The sequence below is a fragment of the Pongo abelii genome, chromosome 19 (genome assembly GCF_028885655.2).
Source record: "Pongo abelii isolate AG06213 chromosome 19, NHGRI_mPonAbe1-v2.0_pri, whole genome shotgun sequence".
NCBI classification, from domain to species: Eukaryota; Metazoa; Chordata; class Mammalia; order Primates; family Hominidae; genus Pongo; species Pongo abelii.
Genome location: NC_072004.2, coordinates 11,737,268 through 11,752,872, shown reverse-complemented (window position 1 = coordinate 11,752,872; position 15,605 = coordinate 11,737,268). Strand labels below are relative to the sequence as shown.

At 41.0% G+C, this 15,605-nt stretch overlaps 1 protein-coding gene across 2 annotated transcripts in view; it reads right to left on the bottom strand.

The window, feature by feature from the left end:
• DNAH9 (dynein axonemal heavy chain 9) overlaps nucleotides 1-15,605 on the bottom strand; it is a 382,482-nt gene that overhangs the window by 206,277 nt on the left and 160,600 nt on the right. For both annotated transcript variants that reach the window (XM_024235511.3, XM_054535462.2), the window contains 4 exons: nucleotides 11,760-11,887; nucleotides 8,031-8,139; nucleotides 5,764-5,911; nucleotides 172-346 (listed from right to left, as the gene is read on the bottom strand). In XM_024235511.3, coding sequence (XP_024091279.3) covers nucleotides 172-346; nucleotides 5,764-5,911; nucleotides 8,031-8,139; nucleotides 11,760-11,887 — 560 coding nt within the window. The remainder of the gene's footprint in view (nucleotides 1-171; nucleotides 347-5,763; nucleotides 5,912-8,030; nucleotides 8,140-11,759; nucleotides 11,888-15,605) is intronic.

Here is a 15,605-nt window from a genome sequence, read left to right as displayed (position 1 = left end):
TGCTAGGAGGACCGATGTCTTTAGCAAAGTAATAGGTAGATGACTAAATAGTTTGCTGCTTTCAAGTCCATTCGGACATTTAGCTGTCCTGTCTTCCAAATCTTTGCTAAAGGATCAGTTTTTGCTGCTACAGACTTCAATGTGGGTGCTGAACTCAACATATCTCCTTACCTGATCTTGGACCATTGCTCCGCCAAAAGCCCAGATGGCAGCAAACACAAAATAATGCTCATAAATTTCCTTAGGGCAGTCTGCAGGGATGTCCTCTGTGGTCAGGAGACATTCCAGAAGGTGACACACCATCTGAACCATGCTCTGCTCTGGGATGGGAATGATCTTCTTAAACCTGCAAAGAGAGGCCCGAGGGGATCTGAAACACAGTGGATATTCCATTCTGGTGGTGCCGTTGGACAGCTATGGAATCACTAGGTTTCAGCGGACTCATGGTCTATCAAGTTCTTTGGGATTACAGATGACCAGAGCGCCACTTAAGCCTTTATTCCCATCAGCTGTTCTCGCACCAGCTTCCTTTGTAAGGAAGTAAGGGCGCAGAGCTCTCCTGAGGACTTTCTCATCTCCTTTCCTCTGACACCCTCCCGCTCCATGCTTCTCTTTCTGTTGATGATCCCCTTTCAGTCCCTGGGAAACACAGGTGACTACAACAAGTAAAAACCACTTTTTCACTCATTTCACAATTTCTGCAATTGTAAAAAAGCACCTAAAGAGGCAATTTGGGTGCAATTCTGAGGCTTGCCCTTTTACCTCTTCACCTCAGAGGTTTCCTTCAATTGAAAACACTAAAAACACTTTTTCTGGGGCCAGGATCTTATTTGGGAAGTAGAGTGAACCAGGACAGATGGTTATTTTACACAATCATGATGAACTGAATGGAGTTCTTCAACTGAAAATACACCTCTGTAACTCTGCCCTGGCCTGGTGTTTGCACTTTTAAATCTTGGCTTTAGAGGCTTTAATTGAAAGGCAGATATCAAGAGATGTGCAAAAGACATCCTATGCCCTGTGCAGCACAAGCATGCACAAGCTCACACACACATACTTTTCTTCCCATGGGTACCCTCATCACACCACATGTATATGCAGAGTACACCACGTACCCACACACTCAGCCCACATCGCCACCTCCCACAGGATGAAGTGTTCACAGGCAGCATGGAGGCAGAGTCCGTTTTCATAACATATACAGCACTGTCAATGGATACTTTAACAGTCATTTCCCAGCACTGAACCTCAGAGTTGCACGGCATGCCATTCACTTTTTAGCGTTTGTGCTGGTTTTGAATCTAGTTGCAATTCTTACAACAAATGCTATGATGGTTTTAGAATCTAGTAATCTAGGTATGACTTCCGTGAGTGACGAGAAGACTGATCCTCGATGGGTGTTCCCTCATTTGTTTGATATGTATTTGTAACAGACGGATAAAACACAACTCTCTTGGGCCCAGTGCTGGATATGCGACCAAGAGGATAGGTGCAAACTGCTCTTCCATTCCAAATAGAGATTCCAGACAACTTAGGTGGGACTCGCAGAGGGTTTTGCAACCCTGGCTTCTCACCCTCTCAAGAGTACAGAGGACAAAGTGGAGATGCTGGAAGGCCTGGAAATTAGCAATCAGAGTACTAGAGAGAGCTCTGGGTAGGCAATGAGTGTCCCCTCCTGCACAGGGAAGGTAGCTGCTTTCCCCTAATAGCCAGGGAAAGGGGCTTCAGTAGGGTTACTCTGAGTTGGTGAAGGACTCTTGCCTGGAAAACCCCCGAGACTTGCTGATCTCCCAGTGGAGAGTGGGGAGGTACCTTGCGGGGACAGCCTGTGCTCCAGTTTGTCAAAGCAGAGAAGGGGCAAGCATCTCCTGGAATCCAGGTGTGGGCTGTGTGCAGCAGGGGTTGTCTGAGTGCTTGGCTAAGGGATAAGGTGAGGCAGATGGGGTTTGTGTAGGATCGGGACCTGACTGGCTAGAGAAGCAGTTACTTTCTTCCAGAATAACAGATGAAAGATTTCCAGTGACGGGGAGGAGCCAAGGAGCTCCCAAAAACTATCAAAGAGAAGTCGGATTTCCCCTCTTCTCTCCACCCCCCTTTTACATCAATGGGTCAGAAGTCATAGCCAGGAGTAGGGCACTGGCAGAGAAAGGAGAGAAGTCAAAAACACACCCCTTTCCCATTGTGGTCCTGAGCTGAGGCGGGTGGGGCAGAAGCCTCCATTATGAATGGAGTTTGTTTCTTTATATTTTCACTGGACTAACACACACGTGTATGTATGATTGTGTGAACAGAAGCGATCAGATGCCTTTTTATTATAGAAAAGTCATAGACCTTGACCTAGATCTCATGCAGGGGCAGGAGAAGAACTAGTCACATATAATGGTTTTAAGGGAACAGTAAGAAACAAAATAAAGCTGCTTTATAATTGCCCTTTATGGGCCTGCTTATTTAATAAAAAATTATTATCTGTTGACATGACACGGCTTTGTAGTGACAGGGCCACATGAAGCTGGCATTACAACACTGTGACTATAAAAAGGAAGGAAGGCTTTAAAGCAAGTGCCTGTTACTAACTGGCTATGATGCCAGGGGAGCATCGCGGAGCTGCAGCTCCCTCATTGGCAGGGTGGCTGTGAGAATGAAAAGACATCCGCTGGGCGTGGTGGCTTATGCCTGTAATCCCAGCACTTTGGGAGGCCGAGGCGGGCAGATCATGAGGTCAAGAGATTTAGACCATCCTGGCAAACATGGTGAAACTCCGTTTCTACTAAAAATATAAAAATTAGCTGGGGGTGGTGGCACGCACCTGTAGTCCCAGATACTTGGGAGGCTGAGGCAGCAGAATCTCTTGAACCCGGGAGGCAGAGGTTGCAGTGAGCCAAGATCACGCCACTGCACTCCAGCCTGGGAGACAGAGCGAGACTCTGTCTCAAAAAAAAAAAAAAAAAAAAAAAAAAAAAAAAAAACGACATTACACCCAGAGTGAGCACCCATAATTGAGAGTTCGGGGGAGAGTTGCCTCTGGATAGACTTAAACAGTCAGAATATTCAAAGCTGTTTCAAAGGCTTGTGCACGCACCGGCACACATGCACACACAAAGACACACGAGTTTGCCGTCTCTTGTTCTAAATGCCCAGAGTGAGAAATAGCAGACTTTTAGTTAAAGGATATATGGGACAAGTGTCTCAGGAAAATCCTAAAGAACGGGGATGCAAAGGAAAAGAAATTATTTTATCAAAAAGATACCTGCACTCTTATGTTTATTGCAGCACTATTCACAATAGCGAAGTCATGGAATCAACCTGAGTTTCTATCAATGGATGATTGAATTTAAAAGGTGGTGTAGGCCAGGCGCAGTGGGTTATACCTATAATTTCAGCACTTTGGGACACTGAGGCAGGTGGATCACCTGAGTTCAGGAGTTTGAGACCAGACGACCAACATGGCGAAACCCCGTCTCTACTAAAAATACAAAAATTAGGCTGGGTGCGGTGGCTCACGCCTGTAATCCCAGCACTTTGGGAGGCTGAGGTGGCCAGATCACGAGGTCAAGAGATCAAGACCATCCTGGCCAACATGGTGAAACCCCATCTCTACTAAAAATACAAAAAATTAGCAGGGCGTGGTGGCACGTGCCTGTAGTCCCAGCTACTTGGCAGGCTGAGGCAGGAGAATTGCTTGAAGGAGGCAGAGGTTGCAGTGAGCTGAGATCATGCCACTGCACTCCAGCCTGGGCTACAGAGCAAGACTCTGACAAAAAAAAAAAAAAATTAGCTGGGCATGGTAATGCACACTTGTAATCCCAGCTACTCAGAAGGCTGAGGCAGAAGAATCAGTTGAACCCAGGAGGTGGAGGTTGCAGTGAGCCAAGATCGCACCACTGCACTCCAGCCTGGGTGACAGAGCAAGAAAATGACTCAAAAAAAAAAAAGTGGTGTGTATATATATCTGTGTATATCACATGGAATGCTAAAGTCATAAAAAAAGAATGAAATCATGTCTTTTGCAGCAACATGCATGGAACTGGAGTCCATTATCCTTAGCGAAATGACTGCAAAACAGATAGTCAAAAACTGCATGTTCTCACTTATAAGTGGAAGCTAAACAGTAGGTATATATGGAAATATAGAATGAACTAATAAACACTAGAGACTCCAAAAGGTGGGAGAGTGGTAGGGGGGTGAGGGTTGAAATACCCCCATTGGATACAATGTATGCTATTCAGGTCTCGGGTACACTAAAGGGCCAGACTTCACCACTACGCCATATGTCCCTGTAACACAACTGCACTTCTATCCCTAAATCTATACAAATAAAACTTTAAAAAACATTTTAAAACTCAAAAAAAAAAAAAAAAAAAAAGAACAGGGATAGACTATTTTCCTATTCCTAAAACCTTACCCTTCTCTGGTTTTCTAACTCTTGGCTGCCCTAGTCCATCTGTGATATTAACTACTGTTTTCCACTTCCAGACTTTGTTAGCTACACGAGCTGCTTTAGCCCATTACATCCCAAGGCCGCAGAGCCCATAGGCCACCCACGGACTGAAAGCCTTTCAAAGGCTTATACAAATGTTGAGTTGGAATAATAATTATTCACCCTGAAATAGAAAAACTAAGAAATCAAAAGTAATGTTGCATTAAACAACGAAAATAGACCACAATGTCACCTACTTGACTGCAACTCAATTTTTAGGTATACAAAATTCACTTTGAATGTGACTGGATTTTTCAGGGTGTGGGCAGGGCATGTGGAATGAGAGCGCCTGGCGCCCTCTTGCAGTATTGTTTCCTGCAGTCTGAAGTGCTCCCTTCCCTTTGGCCTCCATGCTTGCAAACCATTGGAGGCACAATCATATCCCATGCTTGACAAGCCAAGGAAGAAAGAGGCAGGGATCAACTTCAATGATGGACTTTAGTTTCCAGGAAACATAATCCTGACCCTAAATTGTGGCATCTTCATGAGGCTCTGAGTCACATCGCCTTCACAGCACCAGCCTCAGGGGCCCCTTCTTGCCTCCACTACGGGGATGGGTGTCAGATTCACAGAATGATGCATCAAATGGCAACAACAACCATAAAAAGAGTGTAAAACAAAAGCAGGTTCCCAAACGTGGGCAGCTCCCTGTGCTGACACAGATGGTATTCTTGCTGTAATAAGTATCCTCTTGGTCAAGCGTGATTAATCTCTTGCTTAGTGTTAAGTGGTCAGTGCTTGTTGCTCTTACTTTTACAAAACTATAAGAGGAAAAGTAAACTCACTATATCCAGCAGGGCAGGACTGTCAGATGGTACATTATACCCACATTATCTGGGCCGTGAACACACACAGCCAGGGACAGGGAGTGGGTCCCATAGGTCGCCAATAAGTGCCATTTTCACCCCTAGGTCTGTTGATCTGGCCTGTGGATTATTTATTACAAATGCAGAGCTGCTTCCCCTGTACACAGAAGGATCTGAGTCTCTGGATTATAAACTGATACTACAACCCACAGCCTCCTTCAGATATAATCGCGTGGCACTCACGAAAGGGACTTTCAATCTTCCTCCTCTTCACTCACCTCACTTCATGCCTGAGCTGACAACAGGCATCCCATGGCCATCCCAATGTGTGTCCCCTCTGCCATCTGCCATGCTTGGAGGAGATTGCTCTGGGAACATCTGACTTTGGGGCAGGACAGAACATCAGCAGGACACCACGTGTGAACCCATGGGCTTTTTATTGCTGCTTTAACTCTCTATCTTCCTTATTTCTTGGCCTACCTGGTTCTGACTGTGTCTAGGCAGGTTGGAAGATACTTGTCAAACAAAATGGTTAGGTTGGCTCTCTCTGTCTGCATTTCCCTCTTGTCAATCCAGCTGTTCACCGGAGGGTTCCATCCCAAGTCTGCCGGGTTGATGTACAAGATCCCTGTGAGCAGACAGAATAGAGTTTAGTGAATATTCCATATACATCAGTATATTTTTCACCCCAGGAAGTTATTTTCTCTGTTTGGGAAATATACAGAAGACTGGACTGAAAAGAAAAGGAGATTTGGCCGAGATGTGAGAGGGTAAATGGGTTTGCTATTGAGGACCAACTCCAATGGACTGGTGATAGATGGATGGCGAGCAGCTTTGAGAATCCCAAGGCCAAGTCCAGGCTCAGGAGGAAAGAAGGCTGTGACAGATTAGCAATACTTGTCATGGGAATGTGGGAATATGTAGTGGGTTGACTGGTGGTCCCCCAAAAGTCAAGGCCATGTCCTGACCCCTGGAACCTGCCAATGTGATCTTATTTAGAAAAAGGGTCTTTGCAGGCTGGGCACGGTGGCTCACGCCTGTAATCCCAGCACTTTGGGAGGCTGAGGTGGGCAGATCACCTGAGGTCAGGAGTTCAAGATCAATCTGGCCAATATGGTGAAACCCCATCTCTACTAAAAGTACAAAAATTAACCGGGCATGGTGGCACACGCCTGTAATCCCAGCTACTCGGGAGGCTGAGGCAGAAGAATGGCTTGAACCCAGGAGGCAGAGGTTGCAGTGAGCCAAGATCGTGCCACTGTACTCCAGCCTGGGAAACAGAGCGAGACTCTGTCTCAAAAAAAAAAAAAAAAGAAAAAAAAAAGAAAAGAAAAGAAAAAAGAAAAAGGGTCTTTGCAGATGCAATTAAGTTAAAGATGTTGAGATGAGACTATCCTGGGTTATCTGGGTGGAACATTTATAGGTGTCCTGATAAGAGACAGAGGAGAGAGACACACACAGAAGAGAAGGCCACGGGAAGAAGACAGAGACTGGCATTATGGACCCACAAGCCAAGGAACACCCAAGCTGGGAGACGCAAGAAAATATTCTCCCCTAAAGCCTTTAGAGGAAGCACAGCCCTGCTGACCTTGATTTCGGATGTCCGACTTCCAGAAATGTGAGAAAATACATTTCTGTTGTTTTAAATGCCCCAAGTCTGTGGAAATTCGTTACTTTTGTTAGAGCATCCCTAGGACGGGAGAGACAACTCTCCTGGCCTGTGTGCACCAATTTTAGCAGAGGTTCTTGAAAGGGAACATAATATTATGGTAGAGGCCAAACAAGATCTCTTTTTAAATTATTTATTTTATTTTTACTATTTATTTCCTTTTATTTTATTATTTTTTTTTAACAGCTTTATTGGAGTATAATTGATATATAAAAAGCTGTACATATTTAATTTATACTATTTGGTGAATTTGGACATATGCATACACCAGTGAAAGCATTATTGCAATGAAGGTAATAAACATCCATCACCTCCAAAAGTGTGTGTTTGTGTGTGTTAAGAACACTTAACATGAGATCTATCCTCTTAACAATTTTTTGTATTTTTTTTTGTAGTAATGGAGTTTTGGTATGTTGCCTAGGCTGGTCTCAATCTCCTGGGCTCAAGCTGTCTGCCCAATCCAGCCTCCTAAATTGCTGGGATGACAGGTGTGAGCCACCAAGCCCGGCCCAACAATTTTTTTAAGTGCACACTACAGTATTGCTAACTATAGGCACTGTATCATACAGCAGGTCTCTAGAACTTACTCATCCTGCAGAAGTGAAATTTTGTACCCATTGACCAACATCTGCCCCTTCCCCCAACCTTCACCTTTGGCAACTGACATTTTACTCCCTGCTTCTTTAAGTTTGATTTTGCCCCTCCACACAATTTTTAAAAAAATCTTCCAGTCTCTGTTAATAAATTTGTTCAGTGGAGACAGAGGAAACTTAAGGGATAGAGTTGCAATTGTGCACCAGGAGTTGGTGAGAAACAGTGATATTTGGTCATCTCCATTGACATGGAGGCTGGAACTGGCCTAAAAGTAGCCTAAGTTGGACACTTCTGTGCAGAGGATAGTTGTGCAGCTCAAAAGTTATTTCCCTTCTTATTACAACATTTCCAAATTCACAAAACTGCACGTGAGGCTTCTGGCTCCCATGTGGAGATTCCTTCTGAGCCAGCAAAACTACATGTGAAGCGAGAGGCACCTCCCTAAGTGGAGTTGCTTTGTGGTTCTTCCCTTCTTGGGCCGTACCTGCTCTAGAGACAGTTGCTGGAGTGGCTGTGCGCAGGTGGCTGATCTCAAAGAGGAGCTTCATGGTGGGGTTCAGAGGAATCCTCTCATTGCTGGCCAATGTCAGCACCTGGAGACAACAGGGAAGGGTATGCCAGTGAGGAAGGAGGGAGGTGCCTTGCCAGCCTGTGGGGATTTGGCTGATTATTATTGGTTTGGTTGGGATTATGGATAATTGTTTCCTTCATATGGTTTGGCTGTGTCCCCACCCAAATCTCCTCTTGAATTGTAGCTCCTATAATTCCCACGTGTCGTGGGAGGGAGCCGGTGGGAGATAACTGAATCATTGGAGTGGTTTCCCCCATACAGTTCTCATGGTTGTGAGTGAGTCTCACAAGATCTGATGGTTTTTTTTTTTTTTTTTTTTTTTTTGACAGAGTCTCGCTCCGTCACCCAGGCTGGAGTGTAGTGGCACGATCTCGGCTCACTGGAAGATCTGCCTCCTGGGTTCATGCCATTCTCCTGCCTCAGCCTCCCGAGTAACTGAAACTACAGGCGCCCACCACCATGCCTGGCTAATTTTTTGTATTTTTAGTAGAGACGGGGTTTCACTGTGTTAGCCAGGATGGTCTCAATCTTCTGACCTCATGATCTGCCTGCCTCGGCCTCCCAAAGGGCTCACAGGCGTGAGCCACCGTGCCCTGTCGATCTCATGGTTTTATAAAGGGAAATCCCTTTCACTTGGCTCTCGTTCTATCTTGTCTGCTGCCATGTAAGACACGCCTTTCACCTTCTGCCATGATTGTGAGGCCTCCTCATTTACATGGAACTGTGAGTTCATTAAACCTCCTTTTCTTTATAAATTACCCAGTCTCCGGTATGTCTTTATCAGCAGCATGAAAACAAACTAATACATTCCTTCTTTGTGATGATTAGTATTTTCTAAATTTTCTACAATAATCCTCTCTCTTTCTTCCTATGCACTCTCCACCACCACCCCTGTGTGTGTGTGTGTGTGTGTGTGTGTGTGTATGTGTGTTGAATCAGAAAAAAAAGTTATTTAAACAGTTTATGTTGATGTTGATGATTTGAATGAACTAGACTATATTGGAACAATGGAACTCTTAAAAGAAAAGAACTTACATTTCATATTAATACTGTTCCTTTTATAGTAGTACCTCATGAAAAATCCCTACAAAAAGAATTACAAAACCCTGCTTAAATAAATCAGAGATTACACAAACAAATGGAACAATATCCCATGTTCATGGATAGAAAGAATCAAACTCATTAAAATGACCATACTGCCCAAAACAATGTATGGATTCAATGCCATTCCTACTAAATTACCAATAACATTCTTCACAGAACTAGAAAAAACTATTTTAAAATTCATATGGAACCAAAAAAGAGCCAGAATAGCTAAGGCAATCATAAGCAAAAAAAAACAAAGCTGGAGGCATCATGTTACCTGACTTCAAACTATACTGCAGGGCTACAGTAACCAAAACAGCATGGTACTGGTACAAGAACAGACACATAGATCAATGGAATAGAATAGAGAGCCCAGAAATAAGGCCGCACACCTATGACCATCTGATCTTCAACAAAGCTGACAAAAACAAGCAATTGGGGAAGCCTATTTAATACATGGTGCTGGGATAACTGGGTAGCCATATGTGGAAGACTGAAACTGGCACCCTTCTTTACATGATATACAAAGATTAACTCAAGAGGATTAAAAACTTAAATGTAAAATCCAAAACTATAAAAGCCCTGGAAGACAACCTAGGCAATACCACCTTGGCCATAAGAATGAGCAAAGATTTAATGACAAAGATGCCAAAAGCCATTGCAACAAATACAAAATTGACAAATGGGATCTAATTAAACTAAAGAGCTTCTGACAGCAAAAGAAATGATCAATAGAGTGAACAGACAACCTAAAGAATGGGAAAAATATTTGCAAACTATGCATCTGACAAAGGTCTAATATCCAGCATCTATAAGGAACTTAAGCAAATTTATGAGAAAAAAACAAACAACACCATTAAAAAGTGGGCAAAGAACATGAACAGACACTTTTCTAAAGATGACACTTTTTGTGGCCAAAAAGCATATGAAAAAAAATCTCAACATCACTGATTATTAGAGAAATGCAAATCAAAACCACAATGAGATTCCATCTCACACCACTCAGAATTGCTATTATTAAAATGTCAAAAAAAGAACAGATGCTGGTAAGGTTGTGGAGAAAAGGGAACACATTTATACACTGTTGGTGGAGTGTAAATTAGTTTATCCATTGTGGAAAGCGATATGGTGCCTCCACAAAAGCTAAAAACAGAAATACTGTTTGACCCAGCTATTTCATTACTGGACATATATCCAGAGGAATATAAATCATTCTACTATAAAGACACATGCATGCAAATGTTTATTGCCACACTCTTCACAATGGCAAAGACATGGAACCAACCTAAATGCCCATCAATGACAGATGGGATAAAGAAAATGTGGTACACACACCATGGAATACTATGCAGCCATAAAAAGAATGAGATTTTTTTTTTTTTTGGGAACATGAATGGAGCTGGAGGCCATTACCTTAGCAAACTAACGCAGGAACAGAAGACCAAATGCTACATGTTCTCATTTATAAGTGGGAGCTAAGTGATGAGAACTCATGAACACAAAGAAGGGAACATCAGACAGGACACTGGAGCCCCCTTGAGGGTACAAGGTAGGAGGAGGGAGAGGTGCAGAAAATGTAACTATTGGTACTGAACTTAGTACCTGGGTGATGAAATAATGTGTACAACAAACCCCTGTGACACGAGTTTGCCTAAGTAACAAACCTGCACATGTACCCTCAAATCTAAAATAAAAGTGGAAAAAAGAATCAAGTAGTCTCTCCAGGAGAGCATACTTTCATTCTAACAATCCTGTAAACGTTAAAGGCATTTTAAAACTTGTAATCTGGACACGCTCTCTGAACAAGCTTACAAACAGCTACCAGCTTAACAGCCACCAGCTAGTTTTTGGAGATGGAGTTTTGCTCTTGTTGCCCAGGCTGGAGTGCAATGGCACAATTTTGGCTCACTACAACCTCTGCCTCCCAGGTTCAAGCAATTCTCCTGCCTCAGCCTCCTGAGTAGCTGGGATTACAGGCACCTGCCATAACGCCCAGCTAATTTTTTGTATTTTTCATAGAGATGGGGTTTCACTATGTTGGCCAGGCTGGTCTTGAACTCCCGACCTCAGGTGATCTGCCCGCCTTGGCCTCCCAGGGTGCTGGGACTACGGAGTTTTCATTGTTTATAAAAAATAAAATATCCTCTCAATGGAACAATATTTGCCACCATGAAAGATGTTTGACAGGCTTGGAATGTTTCTGATCTTCAATATCCTTATTCTAGAAAAGCATAAAAAGAAAAAGAAAAAAGATGTGAATAAATGACTTAAGACTGCTTTGAACTCTAAATACTAAAAAGTCTATGTGCAGAACATTCTGATGGAAATTATAATAATGCTAAAACTGGTGTGAGCCATGGCAGTACCATCGATGTAAGCAAAAGTTGCTGCTGGGAATGTATCAGTGTAGAGATGTGTAGTAAAGATGCTGATGACAGTTCCTTACTCTGAGCCAGCCATCATGTGGAATCTAGATTTGCAAGTATGCCTGCCACACTGGGTGACTGGTTTCACAGGTGATTAGAAATGATCTAGGGATATCCTCCAATTTCATACCTTGTTATCATCCATGACAGTATTCAGGGATTCAATCCACATTGGATCTATGTCGCCGTCCAGTAAAATCCACTTGGGCCCATCATGGGTGATGTTGGCAAGCTCCCGCATGATGGAAGAGAACAATCCTGAAAGGAACCACTGATACCTTATTTTCCATTTCTTCATTAATCCTTTCACTTAAACATAGCTTTCCCTCTTTAGCTATGACACACAGAGGGGGCGTACATGGAACATGCAAAGGCAGATCAGACCTAGTTTGATTTTTATTTTATTTTATTTTTTAGACGGAGTCTTGCTCTGTTGCCAGGCTGGAGTGCAGTGGTGCAATATCAGCTCACTGCAACCTCTGCCTCCCGGGTTCAAGCGATTCTCCTGCCTCAGCCTCCTGAGTAGCTGGGACTAGAGGTGCGTGCCACCATGCCCAGCTAATTTTTTTGTATTTTTAGTAGAGACATGGTTTCACCATGGTGGCCAGGATGCAGACCTGGTTTTATATCTTGCTTTGCAAAAACCTGGCAGTGCCCAAGGTGCATTCTCCCTGTGCTTTAGTCTAACTTTTCATAACATTAACAAGAACAACTCCTGATAGTACAAGCTTTTTAAGTGACAAAGTGGATCATTTCAGCAAGTAACTATGACATGATGAAGCTACATTAAACTTTTTAAGGTAGAGTTTTCATGCTTTGTAATTGCAGTCTTGGCAAATCTTGCCAAACACAAGCTTTGGAAAGGGGCTCATCTGATTCTAATTGTCATTACCTGAAATTTATATGTTAATTTGGGCAGAATTGATTTTTATGATATTAAACTTCCCTAGTTAATAGTATGGTACATCTGTTCATTTATTCACATATGGCTTTATGTCCCTAATACATTTTTACAGATTTTAAAATGTATGTGTTTGGTTAAATGTGTTCCTAAATATCTCATGATTTTTATTGCTACTGTGGAAAGAATTTTCTCCTCCTGCACTTCTATATTTAGTTGACTCTTGCCAGTATTGAGAAAAGTTATCAAGTTTTGTGTATTTATTTTATGTTCAGTTGCCTTTAATGAACTTTCTTATTAATTCTAGTAATTTTTCAGTAATGTCTAATACATTTTCTAGGTATAAAGTTGCATGATAAACAAAACAATAATTTCTCTCCTTTCCTCTAATTTAGTTTTTCTTTCCTCCAATTTATACCATCTATTTCATTTTCTTGTCCTATTACATTTTCTAGAACCCTAATAAGCAATAATGTTGACAACAGGCATCCCTGACTTGTTCCTTATTTTTCATGGAAATTTACTGTATCATTATTCAGAATGACTTTGTTTTCATTTCAGCTTTAGGTACAGAGCATTTATTATATTTTAGGGGTTTCTTTCTATTCCTACTTTACTTAGAATTTTCTATTAGGAATGAATTGCATTTTAAGTATCTATTTAGTGATCAAATGATTTTCCCCTTTAGTTTGTCAATGTTTTATGTTAATACTGTTAAAAACAATTGCTCTATCCCTACATTCCTGGAATAGATTTTACTTGGTCAAAGGGTATTATTTTTGAGATACTGTTTGATTCTCCTTACTGATATTTTATTTAGAATTTTTGTGTCTATATTAATGAGTAACTTTGGGTTTTTTTGGCTCCACAGAAAAGTTGATATCAATATTATTCTTGCTCTGAAAGATAATTTGAGAGTTATTTTTTCATAATTTTGAAATTATCTGTTTTTTGCTCTACTCTTTTTTTAACTTTTCCTTTTCACTAGTTTACTCAAATTTTCTACTTCTTAATGAAGAAATTTTATTAATTTATATTTTGCTAGGGGTTCATTTATTTCTTTTAGTTTTTCAAGTATGTGTCATCAATTAAATATTTTCTTCTACTTTAGTCTTGTCTGTTAATTCCAAATTATATGTATATTTACTCTTTTTTCCCATTAATCACTCTCACAATAGACTTATTGGTCTTTACAGCGAACCAATATTTACATTTATTTATCTTTTATATAATCTGTTTGTGTTCCTCCTAGTGACTAATTTCAGCTTTTATCTTTATCAGTTCCTTTTCCGTCATTTTCTTTGTGTTTAGTTTGAATAATTTCTTATGAATATTAACTTCCTTTACTTCCAGCCTACCTTGTATAATAAAGTGAGTTTAAAAAGTTTTCCCTTAGACGTTTTAGATGGATCCCATAGGTTTTCTTGTATGAAGTATTTTTTTATTGCATCCTAGAGAGGTTTGCAATTAAATTTTCTTTTTGATACAGGAATTAAGAGAGCATTTCTTGATTTGCAAGTAGTAAAATCATTTTTGGTGACTTTCTTGCTATTTGTTTCTAATTCTATTCCATTATTATCAGAGAATGTGACCTGTAAATTGATAATGTTGAATTCATTATAGCTTTCTCTGTAGCCAATTACATTTTTAATTTTTGGAAATGTTACATGAACCAACCAGGAAAGGAATACTTTCTATTTATGGGATAAAAAGTTCTATAACTTTGTATTATATTGAGTTTAGTGATATAATTGCCAATTCCTTTATGTACTTATTTTTCTGTTTACTGGAATTAATTTTGAAAAAACAGATAACAAATAAACAAATAAAACTGAAATAACCTGTTAATTTGTATTCTTTTAAAGTTATCCTAATTTTTTTTTTTTTTTTTTTTTGGTAGACATGGGATCTCACTGTGTTGCCTAGGCTGGTCTCAAATTCCTGGCCTCAAGTGATCTTCCCATCTTGGCCTCCCAAAACACTGGGATTATAGGAATGAGCCACTGTGCCTGGCCCCTAAACGTATTTTAAAGGCTATATTCCATTTACTTCGAAGTTACCTTGTTCAGTGAACACAGACTTGTGATTATTATATCTTCCTTGTCAATTTTCCCAAATTTAATGTATAAATCTAATAAAATTTTAACTAGAATTCAGACTTAAAATGTTTGAATTATATTATTGAGCTTGTATTTAATATGAAAAAAGAAGTGCTTGAGACAAGACAATAAAATTACAAAAGATTACTGAGGAGGGACTTACCTCACTGGATATTAAAATGTTACAAAATGATTGTAACCGAAATAAAATGACATTGGTATAGGATTAGATAAAGAGGTGAGTCAAACAGAATAGAAAGCCCAGAATAAGATCTCCATATACATATGCAATTTAATAAATGACAAGCTGGTGTTTAAATTCAGAGGAAAAAGACAGTTTACTTAATAAATGGTGCGGTTACAATCAATTATCCATCTGGAAGGAAATAAAGCTGATTCTGTACCCTACCTCATACTAAGCCCCAACATAAATTCCAGATGGATAAAAAATGTTAATGTAAAAAGAATCTTTTTTGACCAAATTTATGATACTAGATCAGCAGCTGAAGAATTATAAACTAATAGAAATCCCAGATGCTAAAAAGACTAGACAGGCATAATTTCCTTTGTTAAAAAGAGCATGGGAAAATAAAGTGTCTATAGACAAAGAATAGGTTGGGGAAACATTAGCAATGCATGTGACAGATAAAGGGTTAGTATCTTTGATATATTAAAAAACTTTTGGCCCAGCGTGGTGGCTCACACCTGTAATCCCAGCACTTTGGGAGGCCGAGGTGGGAGGATCACGAGGTCAGGAGATTGAGACCTTCCTGGCTGACACGGTGAAACCCCATCTCTACTAAAAATACAAAAAATTAGCTGGGCGTGGTGGTGGGTGCCTGTAGTCCCAGCTACTCCGGAGGCTGAGGCAGGAGAATGGCGTGAACCTGGGAGGCAGAGCTTGCAGTCAGCTGAGATCACGCCACTGCACTCCAGCCTGGGCGACAGTGAGACTCTGTCTCAAAAAAAACAAAAA